Below are 16,808 nucleotides of genomic sequence, written 5' to 3' on the forward strand. Positions count from 1 at the left end.
AGGGATGCATTCTCCCTCAAGTGGACAACCGGTCTGCTCTATGCATTCCCTCCACTCCCTCTTGTGTCAAAGACTCTCGTGAAGCTACGCCAGGACGGAGGAACCATGATCCTGATAGCACCTTATTGGCCACGCCAAGTATGGTTTCCAATACTCCAGGATCTCTCCATCCGCAGGCACATTCCTCTGGGAAAGGACCCGCATCTGCTCACTCAAAACGACGGATGCCTCCTCCATCCCAACCTCCAAGCCTTGTCCCTGACGGCATGGATGTTGAAAGGTTAGTCCTTCAACCATTTAACCTTTCAGATTCCGTTTCTCGGGTCCTGATAGCTTCACGAAAGCCTTCCACAAGAAAGTCTTACTCATACAAATGGAAAAGGTACACATCATGGTGCACTTCTCAGTCCCTTGATCCCCTTTCCTGTCCAATCTCCAAATTCTTGGACTATTTATGGCATCTCTCTGAATCAGGTCTTAAAACCTCTTCTATCAGAATGCATGTCAGTGCGGTAGCCGCCTTCCATAAGGGTATTGGGGGTAATCCTATTTCAGTGCAACCCCTAGTAACACGCTTTCTTAAGGGCTTACTCCATCTAAAGCCACCCTTGCGTCCTCCGGCCCCATCCTGGTTCTTGGTCGTCTAATGAAACCTCCTTTCGAACCTCTGCACTCCTGTGACTTGAAATATCTCACTTGGAAAGTGTTATTCCTTTTGGCTGTTACTTCAGCTCGCAGGGTTAGTGAATTACAGGCCCTAGTTACCTATCCGCCTTACACTAAGCTCCTGCAGGACCGGGCGGTACTCCGCACTCACCCTAAATTTTTACCTAAGGTAGTTTCGGAGTTTCATATCAATCAATCTATCGTACTACCTATCTTTTTTCCCAGGCCCCACTCAAACTCTGGAGAGCAGACCCTGCATACCCTAGACTGTAAACGGGCTCTAGCTTTTTACCTAGACCGTACAGTTTCCCACAGGAAGAGCACTCAATTATTCGTCTCTTTCCATCCTAATAAGTTGGGACAACCTGTGGGTAAGCAGGCTCTTTCTTCCTGGTTGGCGGACTGCATTTCTTTTTGCTATGAGCAAGCTGGCATTCCTTTTCAAGACCGTGTTAAAGCACACTCTGTGAGGGCCATGGCGACGTCAGTGGCACACCTTCGATCGGTGCCGCTTCCTGACATCTGCAAAGCTGCAACCTGGAGTTCTCTCCATACTTTTGCAGCCCATTATTGTTTGGACAAGGCTGGAAGACAGGACTCCATCTTCGGCCAGTCTGTCTTGCGTAACCTTTTTCCAACCTGATGTACCAACACCCTTCCACCTACCCGGTAGGGTGCGGATGCCCTTTCCCAAATTTCTCCTCAGTTGTTGTGCCTGCTGCACACCGTTGGGTACATTTGGTGCAGGTCGGGACATCCTCAGCTCGGTACTCACCCATTTGTGAGGACAACCATCCTGCTTGTCCTGTGAGAAAGCAAATGTTGCTTACCTGATGTAACAGGTGTTCTCACAGGACAGCAGGATGTTAGTCCTCACGAAACCCGCCCGCCTCCCCGCGGTGTTGGGTTCGTTTTATTTTTACTTTCTAGGCACTGCCTGTAGCTTTGAAAATCAGACTGAAGGGAGACCCCTGCTGGCTGCAGGGTCAGTGCCTTGCTGGGCATGCCCAGTAGGGGCCAGTCAAAGTTCTGTTTAAACTTTGACAGAAGTTTTCCGTGGTGGGCTCCATCCTCGATGTCACCCATTTGTGAGGACTAACATCCTGCTGTCCTGTGAGAACACCTGTTACATCAGGTAAGCAACATTTGCTATTTTCTTATCTTACAAAGAGGTACATGTTTGTTTGTATTACTTTTGATAAATCTTTTCCTGAACTTTACTCAAGATCAAAAAACCTAATTTAGTTACTCATGTAGCAGGTTATTGGACCAAAAATGTAAAGCCATCAATAGAAACAAGGTTCCATTGTATCTAGATAACTGCAGTAGTGGAAAAAAATGAACCTTTTATTGTAGAGATAATTATCCTACTTATCTAGGTTTGGGCACCTTTTTGGATTTGTTACTCAAGACTATCCATTTTATTGAAAAATAGGATGTTTATGATCATTAGGAATACTTCTAGAAAGGAAAATATTCTGTTAGTCCTCATTTTAGTAAGGTTGTATGCATATAAAATATTGTACATTTTATTTTGCATGTTTGTAAAATAAAGCTCTTATTGTCTTGCATAATTATTTCTTTAATAAAGAGAAATTTAAAAAAGAATGGTTTAAAGGACTTGTGATTGAGATGATATCCAATTACTTATCAAGGTAAATAGACAAGAAAATAAGCCAAAGAGAAGGCAGATACAAATTGAGAGGTCCCAGGAAATTTGAATGGAACTGTATTTTTTCCCTAAAATTGGACTATTAAAAAAAAAAATGGTCCTCACAATTAAGCTTCCTTATGATTACCTACTAGAGGAAAATGTTAATTTAGCTTTGAATGGGAATCACCTCTGTTTTTAATATAAAATAGTACATATATATTGTGTATAATATGCAAAATCCTTTTATGGTGGCTACAGGAATCTTGTTAGTTTTTAATATCTTGCCTTCCATTCCTCAGATCCTATTGAAGAAGAAGATGTAGATGTGCTCTTCAGTTCAGTACAAGAAATGCTGAAGGCAGCTGTTATGGCTAAAGCTGACATTCTTTCTGAGACATTTCAGCTTTTGATTGATTCTGCTAAGGACCTCAGTAGAAAACTGTGTGGTTTAGTGCCTGAAAGAGTATACCTGCCTTCACCACCATTATATTGTCCTCAACCAGCTTCTGTCAGTGAGGTAAGCATATTTTATAGAGCTGGGTTCTTAACAATTTAATTTAAAATCCAACATATTTTTTTTTCTGGTCTTGAAATTCTGATTTCTTTGTAGTAAACTAAGCAGTAGTCTTATATTCCTGGCTTTCTTGAGGCATGTGGAAAACCAACTTAATCCCTACTCTTCCTTCCCAAAAGCAAAATGGCATGGTGCCACAGCTGCTAAATAACTCACGAAACAGGGCAGCTGCCCACAGACAGTTGCCTACTGTGCCAGTTGGTAAATATGCTCCTGGTCGACCATCATCTGGGCTGATATTTTCTTCCAGTATTCTTAGAAAGCAGTCGTTAACATCCTTCTTATTTTCTTTAATTTCAGCTTGAATGTGTTCAGAATGAGTTTGTTGAAGGAAAACAGTTTAGTATCTATCCTCCTCTTTAAGACCAAGTTGTGCCCATTATTTTTCTATGTTTTTTTAACCATTATTTTTTTCTATGGGTTTTTTTTTGTTTTTGGTTTTTTTTTTTTTTAGGAAAGAAAACAATCAGAAAAACACATACTATGCTCCCTCAAATACAAAAAATTCTTTCCTGTCTTCAAAATGTTGATTAGAGCAAATTCATGGATCTGTCTATCATTTAAAATATCAAAAAGTTATCTAGTTTTTATGCCACAATTATCACTTAACAATGAGACAAAAGTGTTTGACTATGGTCTCATCAAACTACAGAATCCTCTCCCACATACATGTAGTGTACCCTAATTATTTCTTTACAACACTATACAGCACTGTGAGGGAGTGTACAGAAAACATCCTCAAACTACCTTAAATGACCTAGTACAGCTATCTCATCCGATTCTTAAGATTGAAACCCACAGGGAATCCTGAGTAAAAGGAGGAGTCCTTCACCAGAGCATAAGACCCCAGGACCTAGAAGGGTTAAGCAGGCCCTGGGGAAGAGAGAGAGTTCCGCCATATGAGAGGACCTGTCACATCTAAGGGTTGAAAGTGATAATTAAGATCTTCTAGCTTTAAGTTTGGAACTTGCCTGAAGCCAAGGTGAGCTGCCTACCAGTGATTGTTTTACTGTGCACTATCCTTTATTTGTGAGATACCTGAAACCAAGCTGAGCTGCCTAAGTTGTTTTGTTTGGCTGTGCACTGCACTTTTCTTTGTTTTCACTGTAAATAAACTGCACTTAAGGAACAGCCAGAGACTGCCTCCTGTTTTCCTTTGGCTGTCCCCAAGCCGTTACTGCTCGAGTTACCACAAGCACATCATATGGCTTTTCTTCAGCAATTCTTTATTCTTGGTACCCTCCTATGCAGGTCATGTTTGTGGGGTAATGTTGAAATTGTTGAATAGTCAACATTTTCCCCAGTCTCAGAGACTTTTGTAGTTCTTTTAAAGTAATCTTAGGCCTCCCAAGGAACTTCCACAGCAGTTTCCTTCACCCACAGCTATTGGAGAGGTGATCTAATCATGGCAGTGTCTTCATGGTGCCAAACTGTTTCCAATTTATAATGATGGACTTGACAATGCCTCAAGGGATTCTCAAACACATTGAAATTTTCTTAAGAATATAATAAATGCCATACTGGGTCAGAACAAAGGTCCATCAAGCCCAGCATCCTATGTCTGGAAGTAGCCAATCCAGGGAAAAAGTACCCAGCAGGATTCCAAAGAATAAACCAGTCCTTCTTACTAATAACCAGGGATAAGCAGTAAGTGATGAAAAGGAGTTGGTTTGTACAATGGAGCTAGCTGAAACTGCAATGTACAAATCAACTCCTATTGTTAGAATTTTTATCGCTTATAAAGTCTAAAATGCTTTAAAGTCAATTTTACAATGAATGCCTCTGAATGTGTCTGTAACAACACCCCCCCAACCCATTTCCCAAAAACTCACCCTGAATCAAAGTGCCCCCTCACAATGGTCCATATATAGAGTATCATACTGAGCCTTATAAAGAGTCTTTCTCTCTTTCTCTCTCCGAGTAAGGCTGCAGACATACTTGCATGAAGAGTATTTTAAAACCTACGCGTATACTTTATAAAATAGCACGTATCTTTGCGCATAGCGAGATGGGCACACGCACGGCCCTTTTAAAATCCGCCCGTGTGTGTTGAATTCAGTGGTGCTAGAACATACCCAATGCAAACGTAAAAATTGACTCACAGGTAATCCACATTTAAAAGGTCGAGGGTGGTGACTCTCAAACTGCAACAAATTATTGTGTTCAGTGGGTTTACGATAGATAGTCATGTCAAGTCATGATGCACTCCGGTGGATGGAGATGTCAAGAAATGTGATGCAGTCGTGGTGGTAGGTCATGGTAAAATGCAAGTTCTTATCTTGCATGTTAAGCAACTGGTAAAAGGTGTATAAATTTATCTTCAGAATCAATCCAAATAAAAAATGTCATCTATATAACTGCTCCAGAGCAAACTATGTTGAAAATGTGCTGATGAATATACTGCTACTCTTCAAACTTGGCAACAGATTAATTGGCTATATCAGGGGCTGTAGGGGATCCTATTGCGACTCCATGAATTTATTGAAAAAATTCCATATGAAAGCTAAAGATGTTATTGCATAGAATTAACTCGGCAATGGTGTGTAAAAATGATAAGGGAACTCTATGTGGAGCAACCCGCTAATCAAGAATCTGAGTGACTAATTGTAAGGCTGTTTGAGGAGGAATGTTGGAATATTAGGAGACTATGAAGTGGTGAAATTTGTGGTTTGCGAATTTCATCGCATTTTTTTCAGTATCTCTAATATTACATATAGGGTTGTATGGGATCAATCTATATGTATATTTTTTGTGAAGAATGGGATCATATGAGGTAACTCTATTATAGTTCTGATAAGAGAAAGGTGACATTCATTTATATGTTTGATGTGCTGATATGAAAGAATATCTTCATTTTCCATTACTGATGTAAAAGTGGTAACATTGTAAAATTTGGTATTAACCTTCTTAACTAGTAACTAGTAGTGGCATTATTCCTTTACAGGTCTTAGGTTCCAACTGTTCTAATTATTGATGGTATAATGTACAATACAATTGTTTAGGTTCTAATTACATCCTTGCTTGCTTCCTGAGCTTGGTGCTGGCAGAGCAGGCAGGCTGTGCAGGAAGGAGGCTACTTCTGGCTCTGGTGCTTGCCGTCTATGACTCCATGTCACTCTCTGCACCTGAGCCGGGGTCTCCTCTCTCCGATCACCTGGCCACACCTAGTCTTCTCCCTTCTTGATAGCAGGGAGGGTTGGTTTGCCTCTGGCCCCCCTTTTGCTTCCAGGGACACCTCAGCACAGGGTTCTCACTCTCTGGGTTTTCTCCCTGGGTTTGCATTCAGGGTTTGTGCCTCCTCTTCCTCCGGTGGTCCGGTGGTACTTGCCTCCCTGCTCCCTTTTGGTCGCTCTCCCAGGGGGTCCGTTCTTCCTATTTCTTTTTTTCCCCTCTCTCTTCCTGCCTCTCTGTCTTATACTTCCCAGCTGATAAATACGCATAAGCTCATGCATAACCTCGTGATGCGTGGAGGGTCTTTTGCAGCATTGCAGGTCTTTTTCCCACCTCCCCATTATTTCAGGAGGGGTCCTGCCACATTGCAGGTCTTTTTTCCCCCCCTCCCATTTCTTTGGGGGGGAAAGTGCCTCATTGGTATGCCAAGCCATGTGTCAGAGTGTCAGCATTGACTCAGGCTAACCCCCCCCCCCCCCCCTTCCTTCCAAGGGTGGGGATCTTCATAACCTTCTGCACTCTGCTTTGGCTGAACCATGGCTCCTGCTTAGGATCTTAAGTCATATTGTCTTTTCTGTCTGGTTTCTTTATTTGCACAGGAACTGAAAAATAGGCACATCTGTGTTTCAAGACAAGGCCTCTTATTTCCACTGATGCAATGCAGTTTAAAGTTCACCTGGGTAAAATTCCTCCTCTTGCTGTAACAGTGTCAGAATTTGGCCTGTACATGACTATTATAATTCATATATGTGCTTTAGTGGTTAAACAGCAATATCTCCCTACAGGGGAAGAGATTGTTTTCCCTATTCTACATGGGGCTTTTCATCCAAAGGTCCTAAAATATTTGAAGAGGAAAACTGTTAGTAAGAGCCTTTTTTTCCCCCCATTTAGAGACCTCCACCAGTCTTCAACCAAAGAAAAAATTTTGAGAGAGTTGGTTTTTCTCAAGAGCAACATTGGCTCATGTATTCTCTTTGGTTTGGAAGGTAATTCTGCCCACATTTCGGAAACCCCTGCCTAACTGGGATTCTTGATTTTTCTATAGCCCGGAGGGTGAAATATACCTGGGATCTTGAATATTGAGGGATGGTTACATAAAGAGAAGTTTGGAAATCTGAGTCTGGACATGGATGGGAAGGAATAAATGTGTATGGTGCCGGTTAATCTCATCTGAAGGTTGTCTGCAGTAAATTTAAGTTGGAACATCTGTCCAGGGTGTCCAGCCTGTTTGGGTACCTGTACCTGTACCCATCCCTGGTATACTCACTGATTCAGCCCCAGAGCAAGAGTCACCCCTTTTGCCATGCATATATATATATATATATATATATATATAATGTTTTATTGAGAGATTAACTCCTACAAATCTTATAATCCAACTGAATGAACCTCGTTCAAGGTATGTAATAAATACACCATAATTAATGATTTATATAGGTAAAGCTATGACCAACAGTCGTCTTACAGGGCAAACTGTTTATCGGAAACTCTCTTTATATCATCTGTCTTAAAGGTTTGCAAATCTTTTTCATTGTGGTAATGGTCCCTTAGTGTGTTAACTTGCATTGCCCAAAACTGCCAAATCTAGTGAAGCCAAGGGTATTGAAGCTTTACTTTGGGAATTCTCATGGTAGGCAACATTTGTTTAGCCGCTACCAACAAATGTGTTTCCAAGGGAATTCTTTTTTTGCTCTTTATGGGTTATCCTCACAAGAAGAGAGACCAAGTGAAATTTATTACATGGTCAAAATATTCAGACAGGACCTCTTTAATATAAACATTTTACACATTTGCATAAAAGCTGTGCAGCTTGCTTATGGAAAATTACTTTTCACTCTTCAGACAGAGCTACTCAAATTGATCTGGCAGTAATCATTATTTTGTCATTTTTACCGCCCCCCCCCCCCCCAGTGTGAACAAGATGATGTACATTTAAGAACTGAGAAAGTGTATCGGCAAAAAGTTTCAGGAGTCCTTCAGCGAATCCTCCTGCTTTTACGAGCATCTCGTTGCTCCTTCCCTGCCGCGCAGTGGTACATTAAACAACTGAAGTGGGCAAGGAAAGTTATGCAGAAGGTAAAGTAAATGCAAGTGAGATTGCACGGTACAAAAGTATGCGATGCGTATGGTTTCATTCTTTATGTAGATGATTAGTAGAATTGCAGTATATGTTTACATGGGGAGGGCAATATTCAAAGCCCTTAACATGGGTAGAGGTTCATTTTACCTGTGTAAGTGAAGGATTTGAATATTGCCCAGCCTGTCTGTGGGTTAAAATTATGGGGTTCAACAATATGCACTCTTTTACCTGAGGACTCTGGAGGTATTCCCAAGGGTAGAGAAACAATGCACATAGGTTTGATTATTCATATCTACACGCACTTTCTAACCCACAGAGAAAGCAGGTGCAATAATTAGAGTGCTTTAATTATTGGCGAAACTCAGAGGGTAAAAATACCCGTGGAGTTTGTACCAACATGGACACTTTTGATTATTGCCCCCCATCCTGTATCTTATGGCATTGGTTTTCATAACCATTAATGCATATAAAACATAAATGACTTGTTATAAAATTGCCCAGGGTTTGTGCTAGTAAAAATATATGCAGAATACAATTTTGCTGAACTGTGTAGATGTGCTTTGAGAGGTGGAATCTGAGCAGGGTAAGGATTTACATGCATGCTTTTTGTTTTTCAAAAGTATGTGCTTGAATTCTCTTGGAAAAATTACACTGGGCAACAAATTTTCACAAAAGTCATGTTACGGAAATGAAATTAGTCAATTCTTATACATTTCCATGTGCTAAACACGAATGTGACTGTGAAAATGCAAAATTGGCTCTATTTTTTTGTAATATGCAATAATATAATTACATCTTGAATTGTATGCCAATAGCTCACCTGGCAACAAATTTTCACAAAAGTCATGTTACTGAAATGAAATTAGTCAATTCTTATAAATTTCCATGTGCTAAACATGAATGTGACTGTGAAAATGCAAAATTGGCTCTAGCTTTTTGTAATATGCAATAATATAATTACATCTTGAATTGTAGGCCAATAGTAGGAGACAGACCTAAGGTTAATACCGTTTGAAAAATGAAGTCATAGACTATGTCTTAGATTTCTTTGCTTGTCTCTTGTACACCTGTTCGTGAGCATCTCTGCGGAGTGTCCAGCAGTAGTCAGCCAGCATGAATATTTCAAATGCTCACCCTTTCTGACTGGGCTTCATATAGTACACTGCTGACGTCAGCTTATTCAGCAGCAGCATGGCAGTAGAACTGCATTGCATCAGAAAATGATGTAATAAACTCTGGATGATGCGTGCATGATGGTATTATGCAATATTACATCATTCTAGGCTTATTTACAGTCCTACTGGATAAATTTACATGACTAAACAGAGAAAGTGAACTATATTAAATATCTTCAAAACGAGAGCTAATAAAAACTTTTCATGGTCATATTCGTGTTCAGCACATCAAGATACTACAGAGTAGGACCTTTTTAGGTCAGTAACATTTTCATTGTTGCCCAGTGTTACCCACCCAAATTAGCAGATGGATCTTACACAGGGAGTTTTGCTGGCATAATGTTCAAAGTGAACTTGTGTGGGGAAGTTCACTTTGAAAATTGGTGTACATTTTCTTTGTAACAAAATTACCCTTCCTGTAGTTGCATCGTTGCCTTTAGTTCACTTGAATGCTTGGAAATAAATGTCAACAAATCTGATTGACTACCAGATTAAACACATCATTTCCTTGTTTTCCTCCTCTCAATCCCTCTTCTCTCAACTTCCCCTTCATCTGCATTGTAATGTAATGTAATGTGTGATTAACTTGCATATTCAGGTAACCTCACATTCTACCTTGACTTCCCTTTTTATTGTGACCTGGTGAACGGAGTAAAACTCCCAAAAGTTAGTCAAGAAATATCCAATAAAAAAATTATTACTTTTTTGGACCTTCATTAACTAACAAGTCTTTAACAAAGGGGGTAGCACCATTTCACCACAACTATCCAGGTGGTCCTCTAAATGCACAATAACTAACAAAAGTTATTAGCCAGTCTCAACTAATGTGAACCATTAAACATTTGTCACCTTATATTTAGGGGAAAATTATTACCCATATGTTCTAGTTTAGTTATCACCAGTCAGATTTCATCCAATGTAATTACTTATGGTTTCACTAGCACTCTTCTCAAACTCTGGAGCCCGAGATACAGCATCAACGGCCCTTTCTGCAGAATCCAAATCTCCAGGGGACACACTTGCTTCCATATGTCCCCGCTGATGTGCACAATTTATTTTCTCCTGGCTTTCCATATTCCTGCCATTTAACTGCTGTGAACAGATAGGTAGATCTCCCTTAGAGGCTGCCTGAGAAGCTGTTCTGGCCATTAGGGTGGCATAGTCAGTGTTTGGCATTATGTATCTTGACACTGGATGGGGGAAGGGGAGGGACCATAAATTTGGACTAGGATGTTTCAGCTGCTAGATTAAGTGAATTGCTGTTGTGGAGTTGAGTAAAAAAAAAAAACCTTTTTCTGGGTTCTTAAAGATCTCTATATTTAGTGGATGAACTATACAGAGAAGCACAGTGGATTTATAAGAAAAAGAAACATTTTATATTTTGTAGAGTTTGGCAAGCATGTTATTGTTATACAAAAATATAAAATTGCCTTATGGTTCAGAAACTCTGACACCAGCAAGACCTCCGGACTGAGAGGTAAGTTGAATCTGATTTTTGCGCTTAACCATAATGGGACCATCACAAAAGAGACTCATCTTGCACGTGAGAAATGCTGCCATGGCTTATTGTAGCTACCATCTTGGGTCTGTTCCCTCTTTATTTTTATTGTAGATACTGTCTACTTATCGCACTAGCAGTTAACAGTTTTATTTTTACCTTGTTTCAGTGTTTATATTTTGTGCTATTAGATTCGAGCAAAAGGTTCTTGTCCTCCTCTGAATCGACTTCCAGAATCATTACTTAAGTATGCTGAAGGAAATGCAGTGTTTTTTAGACCTGGACCTGGTGGAGATCATCAACTTGATGAGGTGTCCTGTAGAGTAATAGGTATGCATCCAGGGGTTCAGACTTAAGGGTGAATGCACAGCAGAATTAAACTGACTAAGCAGCTTTACCTGCAATATGATAGAAATCCTTTATTGAATAGGTCTCTGATGTAAGATATGAGATACAAGCTAAGCCTTTTTGACATTGGTTAAAATTTTAAATGTTTTCAAATGTGTAATCTTTTGTATGCTGACTCTTATTTTGTAATGAAAAATCAAAAATTCACCAAAAATGTTAGCCAAACAGAATCGCATGAGCGGGGAAAATGCTCATATAAAAGAGCCACCTGTCAAATTTAACTGTTTGGGCTATATTTCATCATTCCCCCCCCCCCCCCCTTCCACATGTGTAAGAAACTGAATTTTTAAACATTTTTTTTAAATGCTTCAATACACAATATAAACATTACAACCACGGTGAATAACCTTTCATCGTTAAAATTTCTGAAACACTTATTTTTATCTGTGATGGCAGTATCTAATTATGAGCTTTCAGGAAACCTAGGGGTGTTTTGGACATTTTAACGATGAAAGGTTATTCACCGTGGTTGTAATTTTTATATTGTGTGTTGAAGCATTTAAAAAATTTCCAAAAAAAATGTTTCTCTTATGCATGGAAGGAGGGGGGCGTTGATGAAATATAGCCCAAACAGATAAATATGACTGGCAGCTCTTTTATATGAGCACTTTCTCTAGGACAAGCAGGATGGTAGTCCTCACACATGGGTGACATCATCGGATGGAACCTGGCACAGAAAACTTATGTCAAACTTTCTAGAAACTTTGACTGGCACACTGAGCTTGCCCAGCATGCCACTGTCCTTGCATCCACGCAGGGTTCCTCTTCAGAGTTTTCTTTTTCATGGAGCTGTCGTCTCACGGTTGTGGAACTCATGCTCTTTTTTTTTCCTTCGGAAAGCTTTTTTCCTGCTCTGGGTCCCTCTCTATCCCTCCCAGCCTTAGTTAGCCAGCAACGCGGTAAGTTTTTGCCTTCTGTGTAGTCATTTCCCAACAGCAACATCCTCTGGTGTCCGCCGGTCATTGACCGCTCGCCGGCCTTCTTTTCATCATGGCGTCGTCTGGTTTTTGGCGATGCCCCCAGGACCTTCGGACCATGTCCATTACGGATCCATACAATGTGTGTATTCTTTGCCTGGGGGCATGGCATGACATCTGGGGCTGTTGTTTTTGTGACCAGATGGCCCCTAAGGGCTGGCGTGCCTGCCTGGACAAGATGGAGAAGCTGTTTGGGTCCAGCCCTCGACACCGGCATCCAGAACATTGATGCCGAAGGGGCGAGGAGAGCTGATGGACATTCATCCCTCGCTCTACCCCTCCTCCAGAGCCTCCAGTGGAGAGGGGTGCCGGAGATCGGTCTTCATCGGCCTCCTCTTGCTTGAGGACTTCGGGATCATCTCCTTCGACCTCGGCGCTGGGGAAAGACCGGGCCGAGCACCAAGGCAAATCCCGAAAACATCGCCATCAGACTGGTTGTTGGCACCGGCGTCTGCTGTGATGTCCCCGAAGTGACCCCACAGCAAGGAGGTATTGCCCTCCATTGAGGCCGGAGGTCCAAAGTGTTCCCCACTTATTCCAGTGCCAGGTATAGATTCCTCTTGAGGCCCCGAGAGGGATCTGGTTACGTCTTCTCCTCAGGGTGCCCTGTCCTCAGCGGCCTTCAAGGAAGAGCTTGAATGCAGGGTGCAGTCGGTGGTTGTTCGAGCCCTGCAGGACATCGAGCCGCTGGCCTCACCAGTGCCGGAACCTGCCCCTTCGATGTTGGCACCGCTACTGGAGTACCTAGACATTCTGTTCAGCGTGCTCCCCATGTAGCCGATGCTGGTGCCCGGGGTGCCATCGATGCCCCAGCGGCCACCGGTGCCTCCTCCTCCTGATGCTGTCTCCATTGTGGGGTCCTCTGAGGAGATGGGCCTTCGAAACCGGAGGGGCCATTGAGGCACTCAGTTCCGCGGCTAGCGTCACCCAGTCCGGCTCCGGGTCCTTCGGCACTCATCTTTTCTGCCAGACAATGTATACGTAACCTTAGGGAGAGGATTTTAATGGCACAGGCGCCAAAATGTTTTTAAGGGCAGTCTCACTTAGACTGGCTAGTACTTCTTTTGAGAAGCCAGCAATTTGCATCTGAGATGCTTCATTAAATTTCAAAGGAATAAGGGCAATCTTGTCTCCCTCAGAATTAAGGCATAGGAGCTTGAATGTTATCTGAGGTTTAGTTAAACGTTTGCGTAGTTCCTCACCCCCTAGGGTGGTAGCTTGGGGGGATGGGCTACAATTCCCATTCCTAGCTCTCTGTTCTGTAACCTCGCTGGGCTTCCTGTTCCCGAACTGCTGGGAAGGTATGCCACTCCTTTATCTCCTCCCTCTCAGGGGAGAAGGAAATAGTTCTTGGTATTTCCCAGCTTGCTGGAAGCCACCGCTAATTTCCTGATCAAAGACCCTTGGGGTTAACCTCTGGATATCAGATTCTGTTTTACTTCTGCTCTGCTGCATTAGCTTAAGCTCCTGTGGGTTGTTTATTTTTTCTAGCTCAGAAACCTGCTAATGATCTCTGATCTCCTTCCCCACTCTGGTTACTGGGTGGTACAATAGGGAGACTCCTTTCTTCCTCCCACCTTGGTCAGGCTCTATGGCTGCCCAAACTCTGCTGGTGAAGTGGGGGGTGGGGGGGGGGGGGGGGGGAGGGTACACCAGGCTGGACCTGTCCTAATTTTCCTTAAGGGTTCATCCTGTCTCACTGCATTGCTGAGTTGGTCAGAACCAACCTGCTGCAGGCTTCTCCTTAATTTCATCCTGTTAGCCCTTCACAGTTGTACGGGACAGATCAAATATCTCAACAAACATGCTTTCATGGTTTTCTCTTTGTATTTCAAACAACAAGGCAAGCTATTAGAATCTCACAGCAAATTGCCAGCTGGGCTGGGACAATGCCGATGGATTCGTTCTGGCTAACAGTTTAATTCTCTCCTTGCCAGCTACTGTGATTTCCTTCCCAGGACACTCTGCATAAATGAATCACTCACATGAAAACTCTAGAAGTACTTTTTAATTCTTTCACGTTCATTCAATTTATTCAGGACAAATTTGACTAAATTATTCTATTGCGGTCAGGAAACTCCATTATATAAGTAGGGAGAAGAGCTCTAATTTCTAACCTCACCTCCCTTTATGTACCTACTATTTCTCCCAGGACAAGCAGGATGGTAGTCATCACATGTGGGTGACATCAGGATGGAGCCCAATCATGGAATACTTTTGTCAAAGTTTCTAGAACTTTGACTGACACACTGAGCATGCCCCCAACCCTGCATCCAGCAGGGGTCCCCCTTCAGTCTCTTTTTTTTTTTTTTCCTCGCAGCAGTAGCCTCGTGGATTCTGGAGCTCTGTGAGAATACCTCACAACTTTTTCCTCACGGAAACTAAAATTTCAAATTTCAAACCTGTCCCCCATCGACCACCGACCTCCGTTGATGCCAGTAAGTTTACCCCATCTTTTGCGGTCGGTTCCCGGTGGCATTTTCCCAGCCCAGCTGGCAATTTGCTGTGAGATTCTAATAGCTTGCCTTGCTGTTTGAAGGTGGAGGTGCTGGATTGTGCACTAATGTTGAGGGAATCACGATTGCTGTGAAGGTTGGTGTGGCAAGATGTACAGGATGGAAAACAATAGAGGCAGTTCTCTTTAAGAAACTTCTCTTTAAGAAACATTAAGAAAGGTGAAAAAAAGGCAAAACAATCACCAGCATGGTTAAAAGGGGAGGTGAAAGAAGCTATTTTAGCCAAAAGATCTTCATTCAAATATTGGAAGAAGGATCCAACAGAAGAAAATAGGATAATGCATAAGCGTTGGAAAGTTAAATGTAAGACATTGATAAGACAGGCTAAGAGAGAATTTGAAAAGAAGTTGGCCATAGAGGCAAAAACTCACTGTAAAAACTTTTAAAAATATATCCGAAGCAGAAAGCCTGTGAGGAGGGAGTCAGTTGGACTATTAGATAATCGAGGGGTTAAAGGGGGAATTAAAGAAGATAAGGCCATCGCGGAAAGATTAAATTATTTTTTTGCTTCAGAGTTTACTGAAGAGGATGTTGGGGAGATACCCATATCAGAGAAGGTTCTCATTGGTAATGATTCAGATGGACTGAACCAAATCATGGTGAACCTAGAAGATGTGGTAGGCCTGATTTACAAACTGAAGAGTAGTAAATCACCTGGACTGGATGGTATACACCCCAGGGTTCTGAAGGAACTAAAAAATGAAATTTCAGACATATTAGTAAAAATTTGTAACCTATCATTAAAATCATCCATTGTACCTGAAGAATGGAGGGTGGCTAATGTAACCCCAATATTTAAAAAGGGCTCCAGGGGTGATCCGGGAAACTACAGACCAGTTAGCCTGACTTCAGTGCCAGGAAAAAATAGTGGAAAGTGTTCTAAATATCAAAATCACAGAACATATAGAAAGACATGGTTTAATGGAACAAAGTCAGCATGGCTTTACCCAAGGCAAGTCTTGCCTCACAAATCTGCTTCACTTTTTTGAAGGAGTTATAAACGTGGATAAAGATAAACCGGTAGATGTAGTGTAGTTGGATTTTCAGAAGGCGTTTGATAAAGTTCCTCATGAGAGGCTTCTAGGAAAAGTAAAAAGTCATGGTATAGGTGGCAATGTCCTTTCGTGGATTACAAACTGGCTAAAAGACAGGAAACAGAGAGTAGGATTAAATGGACAATTTTCTCAGTGGAAAGGAGTGGGCAGTGGAGTGCCTCAGGCATCTGTATTGGGACCCGTACTTTTCAATATATTATAAATGATCTGGAAAGATATTTGACAAGTGAGGTAATCAAATTTGTAGATACAAAATTGTTCAGAGTAGTTAAATCACAAGCAGATTGTGATAAATTGCAGGAAGACCTTCTGAGACTGGAAAATTGGGCATTCAAATGGCAGATGAAATTTAATGTGGATAAGTGCAAGGAGATGCATATAGGGAAAAGTAACCCATGCTATAGTTACACAATGTTAGGTTCCATATTAGGAGCTACTACCCAAGAAAGAGATCTAGGCGTTATAGTGGAAAACACATTGAAATCGTCGGTTCAGTGTGCTGCTGCAGTCAAAAAAGCAAACAGAATGTTGGGAATTATTAGAAAGGGAATGGTGAATAAAGCAGGAAATGTCATAATGCCTCTGTATCGCTCCATGGTGAGACCGCACCTTGAATACTGTGTACAATTCTGGTCGCTGCATCTCAAACAAGATATAGTTGCGATGGAGAAGGTACAGAGAAGGGCAACCAAAATGCTAAAGGAAATGGAACAGCTCCCCTATGAGGAAATACTAAAGAGGTTAGGACTTTTCAGCTTGGAGACGACACGGCTGTGGTGGGATATGATAGAGGTGTTTAAAATCATGAGAGGTCTAGAACGGGTTAATGTGAATCAGTTATTTACTCTTTCGGATAATAGACTAGGGGGCACTCCATGAAGTTAGCATGTGGCACATTTAAAACTAATCGGAGAAAGTTCTTTCACTCAATGCACAATTACTCTGGAATTTGTTGCCAGAGGATGTGGTTAGTGCAGTTAGTGTACTTGTGTTTAAGAAAGGATTGGATAAGTTCTTGGAGGAGAAGTCCATTT

The 16,808-nt window shown here is 41.7% G+C and overlaps 1 protein-coding gene across 5 annotated transcripts in view; it reads left to right on the plus strand.

Moving 5' to 3' along the window:
- The window catches only part of CPLANE1 (ciliogenesis and planar polarity effector 1), a 453,269-nt gene that overhangs the window by 162,324 nt on the left and 274,137 nt on the right, over window positions 1-16,808 (plus strand). For all 5 annotated transcript variants that reach the window (XM_029578626.1, XM_029578651.1, XM_029578642.1 and 2 more), the window contains exons 18-20: window positions 2,620-2,837; window positions 7,977-8,141; window positions 11,010-11,148. In XM_029578626.1, the coding sequence (XP_029434486.1) occupies window positions 2,620-2,837; window positions 7,977-8,141; window positions 11,010-11,148 (522 nt within the window). The remainder of the gene's footprint in view (window positions 1-2,619; window positions 2,838-7,976; window positions 8,142-11,009; window positions 11,149-16,808) is intronic.

Source organism: Rhinatrema bivittatum, chromosome 1 (assembly GCF_901001135.1).
Source record: "Rhinatrema bivittatum chromosome 1, aRhiBiv1.1, whole genome shotgun sequence".
In the NCBI taxonomy this organism is placed as follows: domain Eukaryota; kingdom Metazoa; phylum Chordata; class Amphibia; order Gymnophiona; family Rhinatrematidae; genus Rhinatrema; species Rhinatrema bivittatum.